The following is a 23713-nucleotide window of genomic DNA, read 5'->3' on the forward strand; positions in this document are numbered from 1 at the left end:
TAGCCAGCACAGGAGCAGATCCCAAATAGCCCTCAAATATGGAATATACAATTTAAGCAGAGCTTATGCTCCCAGTCTAAGGAAATGACAAAGGAAAACCTCTGTTCTCCTTGCTCAGGCACCACAGAGGCTGCAGGTGCCTGGATTTGAATAGGAACTGACTGCAGCCCAGTTGTCTCTTCCCTGGAAGATTTCTGGGGCTAATGAAGAATACATAAACAGTCCTGGCAGCCTCAGTTACCCCATTGCTGAGCTGAGCTGCTGCTGCTCCAGGGCTGCTGCTTCCTTCTGGTCTGGGCTGTTCTGTCTTTGTGGCAGCACCGAGGGAGTTCCAAGGGAGATGAAAGATCAGGATCTTTGGTAGATCCAAAAGGGATTCCTGCTACTGATTCTTTTAGGGTACAGTTATGGGATGTTCTTCCTGGGAAGGCTGAGATTGAATCGTTCAGGTGGGGGTGGGATTGAAGCATCCCATCAGGGTTGTTTGAAGGACTGGGGGCTGTTTGCAGTGTCACTTGGCTGTCCCCAGCAGTGTGTAGCTGCAGTGCCTTTCCTCAGTGTGAGCTTCTGTGTAAACCCCTTGAACTGCACCAAAACCAAATCCAGCTGAAATGGCTTTGGGAGAACTGTTCTTTGTTCTGTCACCAGCTTAAAACCAGTGACTTTCTGTGGAATGAATTCAGGTGGGGTGAATGTGAGCTCGTGGGTGATACAGGGAACCTCTGCTGCACAAGGCATTTCCCTGCAGCACTCTGGCTCTCTGTCAATGACTGGAATGTGGAGATGTTGCTCCATGTATCTCATGATGTTCTTGTTGCCCTTCAGGTGCCCTGTGTGCAGGTACTGCCAGACTCCAGAGCCTGTGGAAGAGAACAAGTGTTTTGAGTGTGGAGTTCAAGAAGTAAGTAGGTGGGTGGAAGGTGAGATCTGGCCTAGATCTGACTGCACAGCTGCTTGGGTTGCTTTGGGGCTGATTTTGGGCTGGTTTTACCAGCCACTGGGGTATCAGCTTCCCTTTTGAGTTGCATCAGTGCCATCAGGGATGTCACCTCACAGGTTTCCTGTTCTGACAGTCTCTGTGGTTCTTAGATCAGTGTGACAGCAGGGAGCTAAACCAGCCTGATGGTGGTGGCCCTTCCAGTCTGTGCCCTCCAGAGCTTGCTGAGATCCCTCATTCCTGAGCCAGGCCACTCTCCCATCTGGGTGGGATTTATGCAGCCCCTGCAGGGGTTTAGCTGCCTTTGATGAGCAGGGCTCCCTTCTCCTTGCCCTTCCAGCTGAGGGGGGGAGCGGGAAAGGAAACACTGAGGAGTGAGGGGTGGCTGACGCTGCCTCGGGGTGCTGCTGCCCCCCAGAGCTGCCCCCCAGAGCTGCCCTTTGTGTTGCAGAACCTGTGGATCTGTCTGATCTGCGGGCACATCGGCTGCGGGCGCTACGTGAGCCGCCACGCCTACAAGCACTTTGAGGAGACGCAGCACACGTACGCCATGCAGCTCACCAACCACCGCGTCTGGGACTACGCCGGGGGTGAGCCCGCAGCCTGCCCCCCCGGGACTGGGGGCTCCTCCTGAGGAGGCTGTGCCTGGCTGATCCCTGACTTTGGGGAGCAGCCATCTCTGCTCTAGCAGCAGCGTGCTGGGGCAGGAGGAGGGGGAAAGTGACTCTGTCGCAAACTGGGGCGGTCCCACAGCAGCCCTGTTACTCCTTTTCCATCATATCCCGTGAGGTATTTTTTCCAAATACCCCATAAAGTGGCTGGGAGGAATCTGCTAAAGAACAAGTGCATGTGGTGTTGGCTTTGTGCCTCGCTGAGGGGCAGGGTCTGGGTGGTTTAATTGTGCTCCGTGATTGGGGTTCCTCACATCTGAGTGCCCATGGCTGGATTTTCTCTCCCCAGACAATTATGTCCATCGGCTGGTGGCAAGCAAAACTGATGGCAAGCTAGTTCAGTACGAGTGTGAGGGGGATATGTGCCAGGAGGAGAAAATTGATGCCTTACAATTAGAGGTAAATATTTTCACTTGTTGGACTCTGTGTTGTGGAAATGTTTCCAACCCCGCCACAACCACAGTTCAATCCCATCAGCTGAGGCAGCAGATCTGCTCCCAGCCTGGAATTGTCTCCAGGCAGGAACAGGATGGGTTTACTGCCTTTTTTTTTTTTTTTAATTTTTTTTTAAGCCTCTCCCTGGCTCTGCAGAGCCAATGCAGTGCTGTGTGAGCTGGCTGCAGTGTCGTCCTGTGGTCACTGGTGATTGAAGCAGAGCTGCTTATGCTGCTGCAAACAGGGGGCACTGGAGGGAGAAGTGGGTCTGAGTCACTCCCCAGACCCTTCCTGGTGGATGTGTGGCTTGGGTTAGAGCCGTGACCTGTGTGGAGCTGTCAGTTTGGGTAGTTTATCTCCCAAACTGAATGAGGATGCAGAATCCACAGCTGTGTGCTCACCTTGGCAAGCACAGAGAGCTGAGAGTCTGATGCCAGCCCTGCTCTGTTCCCCTCCCTTGAACAGATAATGATTTATTTATTTTTTGTACCTGTTGCCCAGCTTCTCCTAACTAAAGGAGAGGAGCTTGAAATGCCTGCTTCACTGAGCAGCCACTGCAGCACGATTTCAGCCGCATTAGACACGAGGGTTTGTGAGGAGGAACAGCCCACAGAGACCAGACTGGAGGAGCTCATTGCTCACATAAATATTTGGTTGCTTTTCAATGAATTTTCTGAATAACACTTAGATGCTAAACCAGCTAATTTTAACCCTTTTTTTTTCTGTGAGGTGGTTGCTTAAAGCATGTAAGATCTCTCTGTCTAATGAGATTGCCAAATTCATTCTCTCTTGAAATATTTCAGTGTTTTGGCACTCGGAAATTACTGAGAGTGATCAAGGCTCTGTGCATGTTTAATTCTCTAGTGAATGCCTAATTTGATGCTTATTAGCCTGATGAAAAGGAGTAATCACCTTTTTCAACCTTCTGATGACTCATTTGCAGAAAAAAGGAAAAGATGGGATGTAGGGCATAGATCCTTGTTCAGATACCAAAATGACATTGGAATGGGCCATACATGTTGGGGAGGAGTAATTGGGAATGGTTACAGAGAGCTGAGGGTGCTTTCCCAGAAATCTCCTTATAGGAAAACTGGATATGTGCATTGATCCTACTGCACAGGAGTTTGGCTTGTGGATGGGAATTCTTCCCCTCAGCCTTTGGAATCTCAGACTCTCAGGACAGGGATGGGTGGTGCTTCATTTTCCTGTAGACATTTATTGCTATTCTCATGAAAAATCTGTCTCCTTAAACAATTCTTGGTTTGATACTTTCAGTTGATCCTTGTTGTGCTCTAAAGGCTTTCCTTAATTTCAAAAAAACCCCAAAATTATTTGATTGGGAATCAAACTGGTGAAAGCCATCAGCTGGATCTGCAGCTGGGTTGTGTGTCCAGAACCTCCTGATTTCATCTGGTTAAACTGATGAAATGGTTTGTGGATTGGAACCCTTAGGGCTCCTTAACCAGCAGGGCCACCCTGACTGCTGTCTCTCTATCTGTAGTATTCCTATTTGCTGACGAGCCAGCTGGAATCCCAGAGGATCTATTGGGAAAACAAGATTGTCCGGATCGAGAAGGACACAGCCGAGGAGGTGAGCTCTGCCCTGGGCCTGTGGGAAGGCTCCTGGCCCTGTTCAGTGGGAGAAGAAGGAGCTGCTGGATCTCTGGCTGAGCCTGGGCGCCGCCTGCCGCAGCCTGCTCTGCTCCCAGCTGGGAAAATTGGCTCCAAGATGGATCTGTCCCTTATCTGGCTGCTCCCAGGGAGCAATTTGCTGCTCAGTGGTGCAGAAGCAGGTAGATTGCCACAAAGATTGCAGCTTGATTTAAATGTGCTGCTGGGGAAATGCAGCAGTGGTGGAAGGCAGCGTGCTGCTGCAGGATCCCGGAGCCATCCGTCTCTCCGACACGGATCTCCAGGGAATGTTGGTGGAGCAGAGACAATATGACTTTAATTTGCTTGGCTGCAGAAGGTGGAACTGTCTCTCTGCTCCAAATGCATATTGATTTGCCCTTTCTTTTTGATCCCTTCTCTCTCCTCATCACCCTTTGGGAAAAGTTCAGAGTCTCCTCCTATAAAGCATCCTGCAGGCAGGACTGCTTCAAAATGTCACCAGGAAAAATCCAGGGAGGATATTCTACTGCTTTTCACTCTACATAGATCCTTTCAACCAGGTTTAAAGTGAGTCAGGATTTGGAATTAAGTCCTTAACTTTCTTCAGGACTTATAATTAACCATTTAAGTGTCTGCAATTAAGTAAAAATAGAAATTGTGACTGTTGAAATGTGTTCATTGACCTTGTCCTAAAGAACAGTCCCAGGAATCTTATGGAGAGCTTTGTATATATGAAAAATCATCTTGCAAGTGGCCAGGAGACACAATCCTCAAAGCAGCTTCAGAATGAAACCACTCTGATCCCTGCTCCAAATGTGGTTTCACATTTAAAGATCCCAATAATTTCATCCATGGCACTTGCTCCATGAAAGTCTGGTCTGGATCGGTGCCACCATGCAGTGTATTCCATTACCAGTGCTCAGGCTGCTTCCCCAAATTAACCATCAGCAGCACCAACATTCCCTGATTAGGACTGGAAGGCTTCAAACCTGCTCTGCATGCGTGAGTGCTGACACTGACATTAGTCCAGTGCTGCTCCTCCAGGAAAGCATTTTCTATTAAATTCCTGCCCCACAGCCTGTGAGGCACCAACAGAAGGGAAACAAGAATTCCTGACTCTGAATTTCCTGTGAGTCTCATGCTGGAGGTTTGACACCTGGAGAAGGAGAGCTTGGCTTTCTCCAGGGGCAGCAGAGGGAAGAGGAGGGCCATGGCCAGGGGATGTTTGTGTTTGTGGGAGGCAGATATTGGTGTCAGTGGGTCAGTGCTGAGTCAGCCCCTGTTCATCTTCACGCTCATCCTCGGAGGTTTAGTTTAAAATGAGCAAAAACCCGGCCTTGTAACCTTGAGGTGGAAATCTGAGTTTGCTGCTGGATCCAGAACCACGAGAGAGTGGCCAGAGGAATGCTGGATGCAGGCAGGAAGAAGTTAAGGAGCTGCTGCAGCTTTTGGCAGCGCCTGGCACGGATCTGCAGCCGGAGTTGTTCTGTGGGAGCAGCTCCCACGGCAACGTGGCTCCTTGGGACTCTGGGATCAGGGGTAACACGGGGGGTCCTCACCACAACAAAGCCTTGGCTCCAGGCTTGCCTTACCTGGGGAGAGGAATTGGTCAAAGTCTGGAAACAGCTCTGGAAAACCAAGTGTCCTGAGGAAAGGGCAGCGGACTTTGAGCTGTTGGAAATGCCCCTGTGTTTGTTTTTACAGATTAACAACATGAAGACCAAATTTAAAGAGACCATTGAGAAGTGTGACAGTCTGGAACAGCGGCTCAATGACTTGCTCAAAGAAAAGCAGTCAGTGGAGAGGAAGTGGGTACCACTGCCAGGTTTAGTTCCATGCAGCCATTAAAACACCGTGCACTGACATCCAAAAAGAAAAAAAAAAACCTGCTATTCCTGGGGTTTGAGCTGTTTAAGCTGCAATACTGAGAACATGGCTTGCTTTATAAAAAGCTCTGATTTCTGTAGGTGTTCACAAATGGGAAGTGTCTGAGTGAGCCCAGCTTTGGGGCCATGAGCTCCCTTTCCACGCTCTGCATGTTTAGCATTCAGGGATCCTTCCTCTCCCTGCTGAGGGAGATGCCAGCCTGTTCTTGGTGGGTGCATCCAAAGGGATGAAAAGCAGCTCAGCAGGGGCATCACCCAGCAGAGAGGAAAACACAGATCTTGGGAAGTGCCTGGAGGAAAGATGTCAAGCCTGGGAATTTGTGCATCCCTGCAGTCCTTGGGTGGGACTGTGTCCCTGTTCCTCCCAGCCCAGGGCCTGTCCAGCAGTGCTGGCTGGAGGAGGGAGCACAGGCACTGAGCTGCATGCAGCTCACCTTCCTGAGTGGGAAATGGGCAGAGGAGGGTGCCAGCAAGCTGTCAGGGCAAAAGCAGAGTTGTTGGGAGCAGAAAGCCCTGTCTCTGAATCACAAGGCTGATACCTTTGTGGGAGCATCTTCCTTCCCAGTGAAGTGTTATTTTGAGGCTCTTGGAGTGTGGCAGGAGGCCCCTGACTGCCCTCAGCTCTCTCAGTGCCCTGTGCCCTTTTTGGCACCCGTTCCAAAAGCTGCAGGTGTTTGTCCAAGGTCAGTTCCATCTCCCAGGCACACCCTGCCTGTTGCCTTTGCTGTTGGCATTTGGCATGAGATGGAATTGCCTGACCTGGGGGGGGGATTTCAGAGTCTTCTTGTCTTGCCCCTCTTTGCTGGAAAACCAAATTCCAGGTGGAGTTGGTGGGCTGGGGGTCAGATATCCAGTGAGAAGGCTGAGGTGGTGTTTGGTCTGGGTGGGCAGGGCTGCTCTCCTGACTCCTGCTTCTCTCTGCAAGGTGTTCCCAGCTGAACAACAAAGTGGCAAAACTCTCCAACGAGCTGAAGGAGGAGCAGGAACTGAACAAGTGCTTACGAGCAAACCAGGCCTTGCTGCAGAACAAACTGAAGGAGGAGGAGAGGGTGCTGAAGGAAACCTGTGAGCAGAAGGACCTGCAGATCTCCGAGATCCAGGAGCAGCTGAGGGATGTCATGTTCTACCTGGAGACGCAGCAGAAAATCAACCACCTCCCAGCTGAGACCCGCCAGGAGATTCAGGAGGGACAGATCAACATTGCAGTGGCATCTTCTGCCAGCTCCTCCACAGCAGGCACAGGCAAACCCTCCTCCAGGAGAGGCCGTGGCAAGAGAGGGAAATGAGAAGGGGAATTCTCTGCTGCCACCCTGGAACTGGCCGTGCCAGCAGCAGGCCAGGCTCACCTCGGGACTCGGGCTGGGAACACCCAGCTCACCAAAGCTCAGCTAGAAATTGTCTCCAGAGCTGCTCATAAAACTGGCTGCAAGTCAGTGGAGGTGTCTGTGGTATTTAAAAGCATTTCACTGCACTATTTAGCTGTTTCTAGGCAGATCTTGGTGACCATTTTGCCTTCCCTCCTTTTCAGAGCCCCTCCTGTCATGCATTTGACTTTCTTGGAGAGTGTTTTGGGGTGGGGGGTGTGGGGTGTGTCCATATCCAACATCCCAGTCCCTGTGGGGATGCTGTAGAGTAGGCTCAGCCCGGTGTGTAAGGCTTCTCCAGTTCTTCTCCTGGATTAAAAGTATTCTCAATTAAGAAGTTATTTAATAAAACAGTGTAAATTAGGTTATATACATCTCCTTTTTGTAGGTGCAGTTCTGACACTGCAGAACTGCCTGTGCAGGAGTAGAACTGTAGTTTGGAAAGAAAAAGGAGTGAGGTGTGGAAAATAAATCATCTTAGTGGTGTAAGAAATTAGGCAAGTCCTAAAGGCCAGTGGTCTGGGAATTTAAAGGCTTTAAGGGACTTTGCTCTGATCTCTCTTAATTTTAAAAGTGGCCTTTGAGAGGCCAGTGCTTGCTGTGCTGCCTGTGGGGCAGAAAGGGTGGAAGTTTTGTGTTCTGGATGCTGTTTAATGTGATTACTTTACAGGTATTTCTACTAATTAAGTGGAGTCATCTGTGAGTTGGGGAACACATTCCCAGAGCTCCTGGAGCAGGATGTGTGTGTGTCCCCTGCCTGAGCTGCTGTGGCAGTGTTGGTGTGAGCTCCAGAGCTGTTCTCCTCAGAGCCAGCTGAGGAGAGGGACAAGCACAGCCTTCCCAGCCTCTTCCCACATTCCTGGAGCTGCAGGTGCTGCCCCTCCACCGGGTCCTCAGCAGGAGCTGCAGCTCTTGCTTCAGTTCCTGTGCTCACCAAAACGTGGCACTATCCACAACCTCAGCTGCCAGAGCTTCTGTGTGACTGCCCCAAAGGGACACAGGACCTGGAAGGGAATTTTATGCACAAATCTGCTTTGGTTTGGGTTTTCTGTTGGTTTTCACTTAGAATCTAAGACTCGATGCTCTGGGGTGGGAAGTTTTTCCCCTGGAGAAGCGACTGTCCTGGTTGCTGTTGTGCTCAGAATCAGAGCATTTAAAGGCTGATCTTTTGTTAAAAATGGCAGGGGAGTCCCCCATTGTCTTTGCAGGCCACAGGGTGATCCTGGTCCTTGTAGGAACAATCATGACCTTAGTTTGGAACACTGAAACAGCTCTGGCTGAGCAGGTCCAGCCTGGAACACAGGCATCAAACAGCCAGTTCTTTATTGCTAGAAGTTGTTCTTTTTTTGGCCCATTGAAAGGGACAAGTCCCAGTCCCTGGAATGACCCTGGGAAGGAGGGTGGTTCTCATCCACTTCCTGGCTGCATGGACAGAGAGAGTTGAACTTCCTCATTGGAATTACAGGGCTGGTAGTGCACTCTGGGCATCCCCTGCTTGGGTTTGCAGATCTGCCCCCACCACCTGGAACTTGGACCTTTTCTGACTTTGTAGCAGGAATGTACACTCACTTTTCCAGTGTGTGGGTTGAACTACCAGGCCTCTGCCTTCTGTAAATGACTCTAAGGACCTCGAGATGTACAGCACGGCTTGCTCTCCTAGAGAAACTATTTTATTTAAGATATATTTTTACACCATTAAGATCCTCTGACCTTTTGCTGAAGGCTTGCTTTGTGTAGAACACTAAAGATGCTGTACTGTATCTTGGAATTCATTTTCAAAAAATGTGATGGAAAATTAAACCAGCGTGCAGTTCTTTCTGTGTGTTTGTTCCACTGGAGGGGAGGGAGGAGGTTATTTTGGAAGTCTGATAGTTTTTAATTCAAAGGCAAAGCTGTCCAAATGAACTCTTGGCCTTCTTTGGGCTGGGGAAGTTGGGCCCAGCTGAGCTGATAGGAGCAGATAAGGCTGGGCAGTTATCTCTGGGCAGCTGTGCAGAAAAAGCAAGAATTGTAGAAGGCTTTGTGTTAAACCAAATAACTCAGTCCTTAATCCCCTCCAGCTTCTCCTTAAACCATCCCAGGTGAGCAGAGACCCTGCAGTGTCTGTCTGGGTGTTTGTTCACTGCTGTAGATCACTGGGCTCCCCCAGGCTCCCTTCTTTGGGAAACTTCCCCCAGGGAAATGGGGCTAGTGGTGAAGGGAAAGGTCCCAGCTCAGGCTGCTCTGTGACTTCTCCTTACCCCTCATCTGGACCCAAAAGTGCCTGGAAAAAGCTTTGGCACCACTCAGCCTGTGGTCAAGTTTTGACATCAGCAAGTGGAGCAGCAGGTCAGCCCTGCTGTGACTCACTGTCCCCACAGCAGGAGGCTGGATGGTGAAACTCCAGCACTGCACAGCTGAGATTGGCCGAACTCCTGCTGTGGTTACAACGCTGGAAATAGACTTTTTAAATTGGTAAATCCTGAAAGGAACACACCTTTCCCCAGCTGAATGGCACAGGGGTTTGCTGGCTGTGCTGGGTGGTCTCCCAGGGAGCTGTAGGACACAGCCACTCCATGGAATAACAGAGAGATGTTCCTGCAGGAGCAAGAAATGAGGGACCTGCTCTCCCCAAAGCACTGCTGGTGGCCAGCACGTGCTGGAACTTCCCTGGATCCTGCTCTTCCCTCTGGAAAAGATCCCTGCTTCACTCCTGGCAGGGAGGGAGACACCAAAGTGATTCTGTGAGCAGGGGCAGCACGGTGACCAGGAGCCTCCGTGGGGACAGCACCCAGCTGCCAGGAGAGGAGGTGGCAGGGGCTGCAGCCGAGGCTGTGGCATTGCAGGGGGCAGGGAGAAGCCCAGCTGGAGCAGGGTCCCAGCCAGCAGAGCTTGGCAGAGGCTGGAGGATGCTGAGATGATTCACTCCAGCAGCTGCTCCCGAGTGAGCGCAGGGAGAGGCGGCTCCACGGGTGGAAGGCAGGGACAGAGGGCTCTGCTCCCTGCTTGGGAGGGAAGTTTTGGGCAGCTGGGGGTGAGCTGAGGCCCAGAGCTGGACTGTCACTGTTCCATGACAGGAATGTTCCACCTGAGCCATGGCAAAGCTGGGTTGGCAGTTTGGGGTGACACTCCTGACACTGCTGTTTCTGGTTCCAGGGTCTCATTCATTTTTTCTCCCTTGGGAACAACCTGTCCCTTAATACCAATTAATCCCCTCCATGTCACCATTCTGCAGAGGAGCCAAAGTCCTGGGTGAGGTGACATCTCTGGCTTGTGCCCAAGGAAAACCTTGCATGGTGCTGTGAGCACGGTGGACATGGAGTGCCCTTGAGGCAAAGCTTACAGGTGTCCATCTGTCTGAGCTGGAGCCCCCCACGGCTGTGCCCTCCAAGGGCTACTCTGCTCTCCCACACCCTTTACCTTCCCCCTGAAGCCCAATTCCCTAAGGCCCACTGGAAAATTCCTGCCTTGATCTGCACCAGCTAACTTGAGTTTTCCCTTGAGCTCTGAGAAATTCACATCCATTTCCCAAAAACATCTTCCCACCATTTTTTTTTTAACATAAATGGGAATTTTGGTCTAATAACTGTATTTTAAATGTAAACTCACCCAGCTGCTCCAAAGGAGATCCCACACCAGGACAGCCAGTGGTGTTTGGGATGTCTTTTGCAGCACAGGAGGGATATTTGTGTATTCCTCCCCCAGCCTGAATTCCTACACACGTTTCCCAAGGCAAGAATTGTGCTTGGGTTCACCCCAGAATCCAAGGAGCAACAGTAAAACAGGGACAGGTTTGCTGGGAGCAGGAAGCAATCAGAGATATTTGCTTTCATTCCAGCAAAAACCCCACACCTACAGCTTCCTGCCCCTGCACCACCCCTGAGCAAACATTATTTATAGCACCAAGAGCAGTTATAGCTTTGCCCCTTCTTGACCTGGAAGTAATTGGTTAATTGAGTTAGACAACAAACCTCAACACACTCGCGTGGTTTCCTTCCACCTTCTCCCAGGGAGCTGGAGAGTCAAACTCCTTCCATCCCAAGCTGGTTACAAACATCAAACACCTCCAGGAAACTGGAGTAAACTCCTGTTTACTTCCCCACCAGGAAATTGGGCCCTGTTGAACCTTCTTCAGGGCCAAGAGCTCCTCCAAAGCTGCTGCACTGGGGGGTTGCTGCTGAGCTGGAGCTGGAGCTGGGGGCTCTTTGGGGAGGGTTTCCTGAGCTGTGCTGAGGCTGGGAAGCCATGGAAAGCTTTGCTGCTGCTGCTGCTGCTGCTGGGAGCTGAGCTCTGAGCTCACCAGGAAACTGAGATTTCGGTCTTTGCACATTCAGTAATTTGCTGGTTTGGTGGTTGGAGAGGTTCTCTGGGTTTGTGGGCCTGAGGGCAGTGGGTGAGAATAGCTGTCCCTGGGACAGGTAGGACTGAGCATCTTCATGATCTGTGTGTCAGAGTTCTGTAAAATTAACCAAACCCACAATAAATCCTTTTAGCATCTACACCAGGACTGGATCTCCCAGAACAATTCCTCTGCACTACTGGGAATCTTAGCCCAAGCAGAATTAACTGAGGCTGGAGAAACTGCTGGTGCTGTTGGCTGGAATCCACGGTCTGTGTGGAGTGCAGTTGTGAGAGCTGGAGGAGCTGAGTGGGAGATGTGGCCAAGCAAGATGGGTGAGCTGGAGTAATCCACAGGACACAGGGATGCTGCTGCAGCTGGAGGGGAAGCTGGATGGTCTTGTCCAAGCACAGCTGTGCCAAGAGTTTCCCTCTGGCAAGTGCAGGGCTTGCACAAGGAGCAAAGAGGTCTTTTCCCAAGCAATTCTCCTTGGCAGCTTTCAAATGTGCTCTGGTTTCTGGTGAAGAACAAATCCCAGCTGGATTCCACTTGTTCAGTGAAGGAGCATCAAGAGCCAGGTGCTGCCCTGGGATCTGGGAGCTCCAGGCCTCCAAGCCTTCCTGAAAAACCCCCTCAGTTTCATCACAAGGAGCCAAACACCTTCTCCTCCTTCCAAAAAATCAATGTGGAGGAACGATCAATGGTGTAAAAGCCGAGGCTTACGTGGGAATGCAGGCAGCACTCTGCAATCACAGCACTTTCCTCTGCAGTGATCGAGTCAAACTGCAGAAGCAGTTAAGAGGATTAGATATTTTTGATCATATTTGCAGCTGTTCTTGCTGTAACTGAGAGAAGAAATCCAAATGTGTCGCCTTGAAAAGTGACTGAGAGCCTGGAAGGGAGTGCTCCCTTGGGACCTGCAGCCAGGGCGTGCTCAGACCCTGCTGCTTCCCAGAGCCACAGGAGCTGTCACTCCTGCAGCTGCAGTTGTGGCACTTGGCTCCTTCAAAGATCCAGCCTCCAGTGGAAACCCCCCTGTGAGCCTGGATGCAGGGCTCTGAGCTGCACTGGTGACTCCAAAATCTCAGAAGGCCGAGGTTTCCCCAGTGCCACAGCTTAAACAAGGATTGCTGTGGGAGCCCTGCCAAGTTCAGAGCCAGATGTGAGAGAGGAGATCACTGGACATCACTAAGGATTTCTAGCACTGCAGTGCTAAGTAAGGAAAACTAATTCCACTGTACAGTTAAATTTCAGTGTCTAATTCTCACACATTCAGCACTGTTGGAGTCCAAATAAAAATACCTGACTGTTCCCTTCAAACCCATCCCTGCAGAGATGCTCAGGATGTGCTGCCAACACTGCAGTAGAAAGCTCCTCTGCTTTTCCCAAGGGACACTTCCAACAGGCCCTTGGTCCCCAGGATGGGCTGAGGGGGACTATGGCATCCATTCATTCCTTTTTCCATTCTTCAATAAAAATGTGGTCAAGGAAGAAGACATTGCTCCTTGAGCCATGTGGTTGCTGGAAGTGCTTGGCCCTGCTCACAGAAGCTGCCTGGGCTTTCCCTTCTCCATGGATGGAGCCTCAGACAATGCCCCTGTCCAGGACAGGCAGGTTCCTCCTGAAGCCAAAATCCCAGATCTGAGCCCCAGGTGAGGACATCCCTGAGGAGGGGAACCTTTCACCTCTCACTTCCAATTTGCCTGATGATTTTAGCACAGTGAACAGGGGAAAGAGCACCAGAGGTAACAAATTCAACCCTTTCCAAACACAGTCATGTGGTTGTCATCTGTCAAAAACATAAACCACAATCATAATCCTAAATTTGTCCTCTGAACATACCTGTGCCTGCTCTGTAGTAGTTTCCTTCTAATCCCCAGGGATTAATCCTGAAGTGCATTGAAACATCTGAGGTGAAGGGCTACAGTGGAAATTCCTTGCAGGCTGGTAATAATAACTGAAAGCTGCTCTGTGAAGCAAACCTGAGGCTGACTTGGTTTTTAATGGACATCTGTCTGTAGGGGGAAAAAATGCCATGGCAACTGGCTTTCTTGTTGGCACGGCAGCCTCAGCGAAGGGCTGGGGAGAGGATGGGTATGGGAGGGTCTGTGTGGCTGTGCTGGGAATCCTGGAGGTGCAGCTCGGCCAGGCTGGGAGGCAAAGGTTGTTTATGCTCTGTGAGCACCAGATCTTGAGGGATTTAACAGCTAAATCTTGGCATAACGATTGCTTTGTGTGCTGCTGCTGCTTAGCAGGAGCCAGGCTGGGTTCCCCCCTCCTTTTCCTAAAAATGTGAAATCTAAAGGCAAAAAGCGCCTGGTTGGCGATTTCCTGGTGCTTTGTTGGGCAGGGTTGGTGTCTCCCAGTGTGCAGCTCTGTCCCAAAAATCGCTGCAGAGCCATGGCTTCATCAGGTAGATCCTGGAGCTTTGCTGGCTGAGGAAGGAAATGCCCTTGTTGTGTCCAAGGCCTGTGGAAATTGAGAGCAAGGGTCGTTCAAGGGTTGATAATGGGTGCAAAAGCTCTGGCACTTCTGTGCCTCCCTCCAGAGTTCTGTGGACATCAGCATTTCCCTTCATCTGCTCTTGGTTGCAGGAGAAGCAGCTGGATGCATGGCCCAGCAGGGACATCCATCACCCTGGCTGCACTGAGCTGCAGGGCTGAGAACTGGCAAGAAATGGCAATAAAACTGCAAGTGCAAATCAAAAACTGCATCTGATGGCAGCTGGTCCCTGCTCAGAGCTGAGCTGGGAATTTGGGAGCTGCAGGCAATGGGAAGATCAGGGTGGGGGGAAAGGCAGAGGTGGCAGCAGCTGTCCCACGTGGCTGTTTGGAATTTGGGGTTTGGTTTTGCTGTGGCACCAACTCTGGTCTGGCCAGGGCTGTGTCATCAGCCAGAACTCAGGGCAGCTTTGCTGACGAGCTACATGGTATCTCTCTGGGAAGTGCTGCCTGTGTGTCAGCACCTGATTTGTTCTCTTAATATCCCTCCAAGTGTTTGGAGATACCCGTGCTCACAGCACTGTCCACAAAGCTCTACCCTCCGAGAGGAGGGGTGGGGATAATGGCACTGAAGAACTGAAATCTTCAAGGAAGAGAGAACAAGGTGTGAAAAAGCTCTGTTCTCTGAGCTTCTCCAGCAGCTGATTTTGCTCCAAGCAAACCCCCGTGCCTGTGCTGCTGTCCCTGTGTACCCAGGCGTGTTTTGTCTTGCTGGATGCTGCTGAGGATCACCCTGGGCAGCTCAGGGAAGGGAGCACAAGACGAACAGCAGGTTAGATCAAGGAAATGTTACATCACGCGGCGCTTCCTGCTAAGTGCTGCTATTATCAGCCTCATTCATCTCCACATGCAAATACAGCCTGCACACGTAGTCACACATCTGGAGGGAAGCAGCAGTCCTGGAAAGGAGCAGCTCTAACCTGGATCCCACAGGAGAGGCAAAAGGGAACATAATTCTCCATTAGGAATTGTTTCCTTTCTTTCTTGACTGAATCCTGGATTTTTCTCCAGCTAAACCACCACATCCACTGCTGGCTGCTCTTTGTCACATCATTGACATCCAAAGTGTCAGCTATAAATGGTGGGGAAGAGAAAAAAAAAACCAACAAAAAAAGGGTGAGATATTGATAAAACCAAGCCATAAAATAATAAATATTGGGAATGGTGGGCTATCAAGAAAAGCACATTCAGGAGGAAGTAAAGGGAATGATGTGCCCTACCAGCAGTAGAACCCCATACACTGGGAATGTGGGGAGGTCACTGCAGACACAGGAAGAGCAGGGTCCCTGCAGAAGCTGAAACACCCTGCAGCTTCTCTGGTGGTCACTGCTGAGCTATTTTAAACAATCACTTCTATATTTACTTTGAACCTGCTTTTTTATAAGGATGCTCAACAAAGAAAAAAAGGGAGGGCACAACGAAAGCCAAACAGAGCTTAAGAAAACAAAGAATACATTGAAGGGGAAAACAAGTCAAACTGCAACTGCTCTTGAGTCATGACTGAGGATGTGAACACCAGCCCATTCATACCCTGCTTTCTGAGCACACCATGTCACCCTAAAATGTACTTTAGTGTGCTCACGTCATGTCTTAGAAGCTGTCTCTGCCTGTGGAACTTGGTTCTGTGTTTTTTGACATTCTTGGCTATCTTTGCCCCACAGCCCCTTCAAACTGCTGCAGGTGCTTTTGTGGTCCTTAACCTCCAGCCACAGAAATAGTCACTAACTGCTGTGAGCTGTGAACGTTCCAGGCTGGGAAAGCATTGAAGTGATGCCCTCTAAAAACCCCACCTTCAGTGACCTGGATGAGTTCTGCTCGTTCCCTTATCAGACTTCCTGGTGCTTTTTATTAACAACTTCCTTTTCAAAGTTGCTCAAGGTTCAGGACTAGCCCAAAGCTGTAGAACTTACAAGCAGCACCCTAAAGAGGTTGGTTCACAGAATTATGGAATATCCTGAGTTGGAAGGGATCATCCAGTCCAATTCTGGCCCTGCACAGACCCTTCAACATCTTTGTAACCTCTTTTGGGCTCTATATATTTCTTATATTTTTATATACTTCTATATCCTACTACAACTATTATTTTTATTATTATTACTACTACTATATTGTTATATATTGTCTTATATTGGTTAAGTGCTTTTTCATGCTAGTGGGTTTTACACAAATATATAAAAAGGATTTTTCTTAGCTGCTCTTAGGGATTTATTCATCTCATCACATACAGTGAACCAGATTCCTGCTCTTACAGCAAATGCTCCCAAAATTGGTAACCTGGGGCTCTGCAGGTGCTGATGTCTCCCACAGAAACTCTTGGGCTCCAGAAATCCTCAGTGTCCTTCTCACTCAGTTCTGTGGCTGTGAAATGGTGAAGCATCTCGTGAGTTCACTGAAAGGATTAAAAAAATGAAATTTCTTTGAATCACTGTCTCTGTTAAGAGTATTTTCTATGGGAAAATTCTGAGCCCATGTTGGGTAGGATCTGTCATCTAGCTCATAAAGCATTAACCACAAGGTTACTTAGGCCTCTGAGGTAAAACAAAATAATCAGTTTAAAAGGTAAAATGTAAGGAAAATGCTAATTTAAGAAAGCTGTTCAATATTTTATCTTTTTACCATTGTGTGCTACCACCCACAACTCTTCCAACTGCACGGGAAAGCTGTTGCTTTAGGAGCAAGGTGTATAAATAATGCCTGCCTAAGAGCACTGCTCCTTTTTATTCCATTGGAATCCTGTGGGATTTCTAGAGCATTTCTATGAATAGATTAAACTCTGAGCATTTCGAGTAACCATGGCTATAAATCAATTTAGCTCTTGGTTTTCAAGTTGCATCTGCTCTTACTAATCCTGTACGTGCCTTTTTTTTTTTTTTTTTTTTTTTTTAATAGGACAGACCAGGCTTTATTTTTGTGTATGGGCTTTGGTTTGGTGAAATTCCCACTCTGCACCAAGCAGGTTCCACACACAACCACCGCACCCTGGATTTCTGCAGGGAGCCTGCCGATGGTGGACAGCTAACACGGAGTGAGGGGAGAACCGACAACTGGAGCTTAAATGTTTCACCCATCGGCGCTATGCAAATTTAAATTTCTTTACTACGAGGGGAAGCCCTGTAATCTGTAAGATGGAGGGGCACTGCAGGGAACGCAGCCATCCTCCGGCCCCATCTTGCTTTCCCCCAGAGCAGGGATGCGTTTGGCAGCGATGCCTCTGGGTTCGCTGCGGATCAGGGCAGCTCGGCGGGGCCCGCCGTCCTCCACCGGCCGGGGCTCGGCCATTTTTCCTCCATTTCGTTGTCTCTCGACGCTGGGTTTCTTTTGAACGATGCGCTGCGGGCCGAGCCCGCCGCCCTCCCACCGCCGCTCGCTGGGGCCCGGGGAGGGGCGAGCGCGGCCGGGCCCCACCAGGCCGCGGCCTACGGGCCCGCAGCGCGGGGAGCGGGGCCCGCGGGGGCCGTGCGGGGCCGACCCGCCCGGTGCCACCGGCGGGCACGGAGGGGGCTGAGCGGGCTCGGGGATTCTCCCGACCCCGCCGGGGCCTCACGGCCGGGCCGGGCGGGCGCTGCCGCCGTCCCGCGCCGCCGCCGCCTCACGTGTCCGCCCCCTCCCTCCCCGCCCCTTCACCCGCCGCAGCACCGCCGCCGCGCCCTCCGACTTCCCGTAAAGAGTCCGCGCCGCCGCCCGCCCCGCGCCCGCCGCCGCAGCCCCGCCGCCCCCCGCCGGCCCCGCGGGGGTGCCCCGAGCCCGCGGGCGTGGCCGCCGCGCCCCCCGGCCCCGCCGCTGCCCGAGCCCCGCGGCGCGGCCCGGCCGCCGCCCGCCCCCCCCACACCTCCCCCCCCCGCGGATCCCTCCGCGCCGCGCTCCGCTCCCTCCGCCCCGCTCGCACTGTTTGGGAGCAACCGGCCGAGCCAGCGGCGCCCCGGCCCCGCCAGCGCAGCGCGGACCGGCCGAGCGCACCCAGCCCGGCGCGACCCCCGGCGCTCTCCCTCCCTCCTCGCCATGTCCCTCAAGCAAGCGGCGGCGGCGGCGCAGCCCGCCGGCAACAACCGCAAGCCCCCCGGCGGCGGCGGCCCCGGCCTCCCGTCAGCCGCGGGGAGGCAGAACATGGGCAGGTGGGTGCGCAGTGCCGCGGGAGCGGCCCCGGCTCCGGCCCCGGGCCCGGCGCGGGCGCCGCTCGCCCGCCCCCGCCGCCCCCCTCCCCCCCGCCCTCGCCCCGCACCGGCCTCCATGGGCGGCGGCGGCCGGGGAGGGAGGGGGGGCGCGGGGCCCGCAGCATGGCGGGGCCGGGGCGGGGGCCGCGATGGCGGCGGGCGCGGCGCTCGCGGCCCCGCCGAGGGGGTTCCGCAGTGCCGGGGCGAGGCCGGGCCGCGGCCGGTGCCCTTCAGGCGCGGGGAGGGCACGGCGCGGAGGCTCCATTTCGGCCCCCCGCGGGGGCCCGGGGCGGGGGGCGCCGCTTCCCCCGGGCCGACGTGACCCGCCTGCTGAGGAGGGAGCGGGGGGAGCGGGGGGCGCGGGCCGCACGTGTCGGGGCCGGCGCGGGAAGGGCCGCGAGCGATGGCGGCGGGGCCGGGGGGCGGCCCGGGCGGGGAAGGGGGCGGCGATCCGGCCCCGCGATGGCGGCGCAGCGCCCTCGGCTCACCCGGGGGGGGGGCTGGGTGGGTGTGGGGGATTTTTAAAATTTATTTTAATATCTACGGATCGTTGTTATTTATAATATTTTTTTTTTTAGTATTTTTTATTTGATTTTTTTTTTTTTTTAAATAATGGAAATCGCAATAAAATTCTCGCGGGAAGGCGGGCCGCGCCGCGCCGCTGTTGGTGGCTCCGAGCGCGGCCTCGCTTTCTCTCTCAGATTTTTTGGGGCAGGAATCTTGCAGAGGCTGAGCCCTCTCCTCGCCTTCCCCCCCCCACCCCACGCTCCTGCCTCTGGAAGATTCATCCCGCTCCTGCTCTCAGATCGTTAGCTACGCAAATCCACTCACATTTCCCCCCTTTTCTTTCCCTCAAATAATAAACTCTATAGTGCTGTGAATTTTTCCGGGGCTGCGGGGGTCATAACAAACGATCAGAGCAGGACATTAACAGTTCTGAAGGTCACAGTCACTCAGAGCTGTTTCATTTCGAGTTTTATTCATCTTCCTCTTCAACTGGACGCTTATTCCTGCTCGGTTTTGTGCACTGGCAATAAAACAGAATTTACAGTGGCCCCATTGTTGGACATCACTGGAAATAGGGTTTTACTTTATTCCCAGCCTTTGGAACTGGAAGCGGAAGAGCTTTGGAAGGGCTGAAAAGGACAAAATAAATAAGAACCACAATACCTCAGCAGCTCAGAGCACCGATTTAATAGTTTTTACATATGGCATTAGGTGGGACGCGATGTTTACTGGGCTCTGTCCCTGCCAACACACAGTGGCACTGTAGAGGTTAACGTGAAGGGCAACAAAACCTCCAGCTCATTTTTTGAAATTCAGCCTGATGGCAAGCACTTGCCCCCATAGATCTGGGCATGGGAGTTCAAATTCTCTCCCAAGTTTAAGATTAAAGCCACTGGATTTCTCCTGCCAGTGTTGTCTCTCTGGGTCTGTTGGATAAATTCCACTTCAGAACTCCTTGGGGAGTTCTGATGGGGCTGCTGAACAACTGATGTGTTCCCTCAGAGGTGTTCATGCTCTTTCTTTCTTAATTTTCCAATTTTTTTTATGAATGGAGTGGCTGTAAAATCACAGTCCCAGGCCTGCTGGAGCCCCATTGAACACCTTCAGAGAACCTCCCCTACACCTGTCCTTGGTCTTTTGGGGAGTGCAAATTCAAAGATGGTTCATGCTGTAAATCTGGCCACATGAATGAAAAGCTGAGTGGCTTTTCTGCTCAGAAAAATTAAAATTTAGGTGGCTGCATCTTGGTGTCAATTTGATGCATTATATTCTTTAATAAAAACTTAAAACATCTCCAGTGTATGTCAAGCTTTCTGCCCAGCAACTCATTTCCCTGCAGCAATAACATTCTCATACAGAAAAAAAAAAAAAACTTTTCATGGCTAAGTTGCTCTTGAAAGCTTAGTTTGGGCAGAAAACTCATTGATAATTAACTGTCCTGGGCCTAATTTTCTGCTGTGGGTTTGTTACTGGAAGAATTGGGCTGAGCACTTGTCCTTGTACCTCTGATCGTGAGGGAAGGGTCAGCTCTGTCCCTGCCTTGTCTCCATGGGTTCATACTGCTGCACATCTGTATTTCACATCAGAAAAGGTAAAATCCCGTGTGAACAACCAGTGTTCTTTGCTGGCCTATTAATTGCTTTTAGACAAAGGGAAAAATCAGAAATAAAGGCATCCTTGAAGGTGTTTGAGATAAAAAAGGATTAATACCTTGATCATGAAGAGGCCCCAAGTGAAGTGCTGTGTTTGTTTAATGTGCACTATGGCAGATGGGCTTGGGCTGCAGGGGAGATGCCAACAGCACAGCCAGCTGTAATTAGGGAAAATGTAGACTTGGTTCACAAAGTATCAGAACATTATCCAGCATCCACTTTCTGTGTTTGAGTGGAGTTTTGCTGTTATGCAAGCACAGGAGGGTTAGCTGTCCTCTGGCTGTTGTATCTATCCCAGCCTTCCTCCATCTCCATCCTTTTTTTGTTCATTTTTCCCCATTGTTATTTTATCGGAAGGCAAAACGCCTCAGGGTCAGGGTTTGGATGTTTCTTGTCTTGTTACAATTGTGGCAGAAGGGAATTTTCCTTTTGGTAACTTGCTTGCCTAACTAGGCTTGGGGGTCCTGTAAGAATACACAGAGTTACTGTCCTTTAAAAATGGCTTTTTCCCATTAAAAAGCTAAAACTGAAGCCACCCCATGGTTCAGTCTCCAAAGAAAATGGCACAGACTTCTTGCCTCCATTTATTTTCCTTTTTCCTTGACATCCCTTTCTGGAGAGCATGGTGACCATCCTGTTCAGAGGGAAGGGAAGGGGAGTGTTGAGTGCCAAGGTGCTGGAATTTCAGGGCAGTGCCTGTTCTGGAGCTCTCACACGTGCCAGTCAGAGGTTTTTGAGTTGCTTCTGACATCTTTGTGTGGGTTTTAGTGCAACTGTGCTAAACTGCTGAGCAGAATGCCTGCTTAACCTGCAGGCCTCTTTCCTTATCACTGTGGGTGCACTTTAGGGTGGTGTTACATCCCTGGTTTTGAGTAACTTTTAATTTAACAACTGATTCATAGCAATGTCTGTGAAGGTTCTTCAGTGACTAAGCCATCAGCAGGTTCCAGGTGTGCACTGGGCCAGACTTTAGTCAGGTTGTTAATATCCAGATGCTGTAGAAGCTGTCACCCTGTGTCGAGACAGGAATTGACATTATTGATGTCAGTATTGGGGGAAAAACTACAGAAAATAAAGCTGCAGGACTTCTTGCATAATCCTCCTTTGACATCTTCGATTCATTCGACTTTATAGAGCCAAACACTGCACTGAAATAAAACCTTGCACTTCAGATTTCTCCCTTAGAAGAAAAGCTTTGCCAGCTCTCTGCACTAAAGTTCTTTAGAGCACCCTGTAAATTTGTTTTCCAAGCTGCAACAATGTCAGTCAGTGCTCCAGAAACATCCATTCACACTTTAAATTCAAGGCTTTGTAGCTACATTTCTGCTCCAGACATTAATTGCAGTGTGGCTGCATTTATTTCTTAGTTTCAAAGTGAAGATGCTGCTGGAAACAAAACTGGAGACTTTCTTTCCCATCCGGGAGTGACTTTGTTTCCCTTGCATTAACTGGGAAAATACAAATGCGTGACCTTGTTTTGCTTATACAAACACTCTACTTGGCATGTAAACATTAAGGAGGGAGGTGAGGGATGCTGAGGAAATACTCATAAAAATAGAAAAAAATGTGCAAGTTGCTGCTGGGGAAGAAACATTTATAGTGCAGCTTTTGGGCCCTGATGGAGACTTTGCTTCTTGGGGTGTAACTGCTGGAGCCAGGGGGTTGGCACTGAGTTTAATTGCCCTGTTGTTACTTTGTCCTGAGTTTGTGACTTTGCCACCCCAAAGCAAAGGGTTTCCAGCTTGGATCTGCCAGGCTGTCCTGCCTTCCCCCAGGTTTACCTTTAACCACATATCTGCAATGCAAAATGAATTTATTTTTTATTTTGCCATATTTACCCTAATGAAAATGGGGTTTTAGGTAGCAGGGCTAAATTGCTACTGAGCCTTCCTAGATTCCCTCACCTCCATTTCTTTGTTACCCTGCTGTTCCAAATTATGTTAAACATCTGGCAAAACCCATCTACCTTCAGCTTTTGTAAAGGTCCTGAGGTTTTTTTTCATATGTTGCATCAAAGATGTGTCAAATGATACTTTGAACTTGAGTCTTCACCTATTGCAATATGAAACTCAAGTTGGTGGCCTTGGCTTTAGCAGAAGATACAATTTTGGCTAAATTGTTGCATTTGTAGGATTGGTAAATATATTTCTTTTCTCATCTTGGTGAATGTGTTAGGGTTTTTTTTCCCCCAATGGTTTGTGATTAACAGCTGTAACTGGAAAACAAGAGGTCAGATCTATAAAGAGACCTGATAGATCAGAGAATTTCTGCTTTAATTTTTGGCTCATGTAGAGGTTGGGAGTTCTTGCTGGTGTGGATGTGCACAATCAGTTTGTTTCTTGAAGAAGTGTGGGTAGGAAGAGTAATTTTGGAAATGTGGTAAGAGATGGAAAATCTGGAATACTTGGGTTGATGCTTAAAGGGAATACTCCACACTTTCTGCCCAGTCTAGCAACCCAGTTATTTTCAGGTCTAAGAATACTTGTCACTAAAAATGGGAGTGGTTTCTCTTGCAAAAACACAAAACTCTTTCACTTTTGATCTGTAGCTGATGGAGGAAAAGGAGGATCTTCTAAAATCTATGAAAGCAGCAGAAGGAACTGGTAAAATGGTTTGACTTTGGTCAAGTTCTGACCAAAATCACATTTTTGATTGTAGTAGAAGGACAAATCAAACTGAGCTGTGGCTCTTATGTGGGGGTTCCACATCTGCTGAAACGACTTTCAGATAGAGAAGGGTCTGAAAATTATGCAAAAAAAAGCTGTTCCAGGTTCACAAGGCTTCAGTTCTCTCAGAAGCCATTTAACAAATGTCACATTTGGTAATTGGTGAGATTTGCTCCAGAGCAAGCCTGACATTGTGAAGCTGCCCTGTAGAAAGTTAAGGCTGATGGGTAGTTAAATAAAGGTTATTTGCATTCGAGCCTTTTTTGGTGAGATTAGCTCTCTGCAATATCCTGAAGATGCCTGCTGGGCCCCCCAAATCTGCAGTTCTGCCATCAGCCAATGCCCCCAGCGTGTGTGATGCTCTGAGACCACAGCTCTGATGCAGAAGCTTGTTGGAAATGAGTCAGGTGATAGTTTAGTGGTTTTTCATTTTTTCCTCATTAAGGCCTTTCATGGCTCTCTGATGGCTTTGCTTATTTCGGCAGAATTTATTGAAGGGTTATTTATGTTCTCTGAGAGAAGTTCCTTTGATTTTTTGACTACCCTGTGAGCTCTCTTTTATAAGAACCTATTATTTTGGGGGTAGGGTGTATTCAGCCCCAGCGTGGTGTTTTTAAAAGCATTTCAATGCAGTTGGCATCTAAAGAAGGTGTTCAGGAGCTCTGAGCAGCCTGGTCCAGAGGAAGGTGTCCCTGCCCATGGGATGAGGATGGATCTTTAAGGTCCTTTCCAACCCCAGCCATTCCATGATTCTATGACATCCAGTTGGGTTTAGATTTCAGTGTTGTTTAGATAACAAGACATGATTCTTCAGGTGTCATTATTGAAATGGTTGTGTGTCAGTAAGGTGAATCTATTTAAAAAATTGAGGGTTTTTTTTAATAGAACAGAAGATTTATTTTTGCCTCACATTCCAGTGAGTGCTCCTGAAGTCATAACACAAATCTAAATCACTATAAGGAGTATTTGAAACTAGGACTTCTTGGTACAAGGGAGGAGCTTAGAATTAAGGCA

The 23713-nt window shown here is 50.1% G+C and overlaps 2 protein-coding genes and 1 long non-coding RNA gene across 17 annotated transcripts in view; 2 read left to right on the top strand and 1 right to left on the bottom strand.

The window, feature by feature from the left end:
* The window catches only part of BRAP (BRCA1 associated protein), a 13824-nt gene extending 5106 nt beyond the window's left edge, over positions 1–8718 (top strand). The window contains exons 7-12 of one of the 2 annotated variants that reach the window (XM_064392368.1): positions 826–901; positions 1389–1527; positions 1898–2007; positions 3545–3634; positions 5359–5462; positions 6466–8718. In XM_064392368.1, coding sequence (XP_064248438.1) covers positions 826–901; positions 1389–1527; positions 1898–2007; positions 3545–3634; positions 5359–5462; positions 6466–6826 — 880 coding nt within the window. In that variant the 3' untranslated portion in view covers positions 6827–8718. The remainder of the gene's footprint in view (positions 1–825; positions 902–1388; positions 1528–1897; positions 2008–3544; positions 3635–5358; positions 5463–6465) is intronic. The other variant, XM_064392369.1, reaches the window with a different exon arrangement.
* Positions 8017–17305, bottom strand: LOC135282534 (uncharacterized). The gene is made up of 2 exons (XR_010348657.1): positions 10855–17305; positions 8017–8892 (listed from the first exon to the last, which is right to left on the bottom strand). It is a non-coding gene; the product is annotated as an uncharacterized LOC135282534 (long non-coding RNA).
* A 275-nt stretch (positions 17306–17580) lies between these two features.
* ATXN2 (ataxin 2) overlaps positions 17581–23713 on the top strand; it is a 49322-nt gene continuing 43189 nt past the window's right edge. For 9 of the 14 annotated variants that reach the window (XM_064392395.1, XM_064392397.1, XM_064392398.1 and 6 more), the window contains exon 1: positions 17582–17835. In XM_064392395.1, coding sequence (XP_064248465.1) covers positions 17723–17835 — 113 coding nt within the window. In that variant the 5' untranslated portion in view covers positions 17582–17722. Of the gene's footprint in view, positions 17836–23713 lie in introns of all 14 variants that reach the window. The other 5 variants (XM_064392400.1, XM_064392403.1, XM_064392401.1 and 2 more) reach the window with 1 other exon arrangement.

This window comes from Passer domesticus, chromosome 17 (genome assembly GCF_036417665.1).
Source record: "Passer domesticus isolate bPasDom1 chromosome 17, bPasDom1.hap1, whole genome shotgun sequence".
Lineage (NCBI taxonomy): Eukaryota > Metazoa > Chordata > Aves > Passeriformes > Passeridae > Passer > Passer domesticus.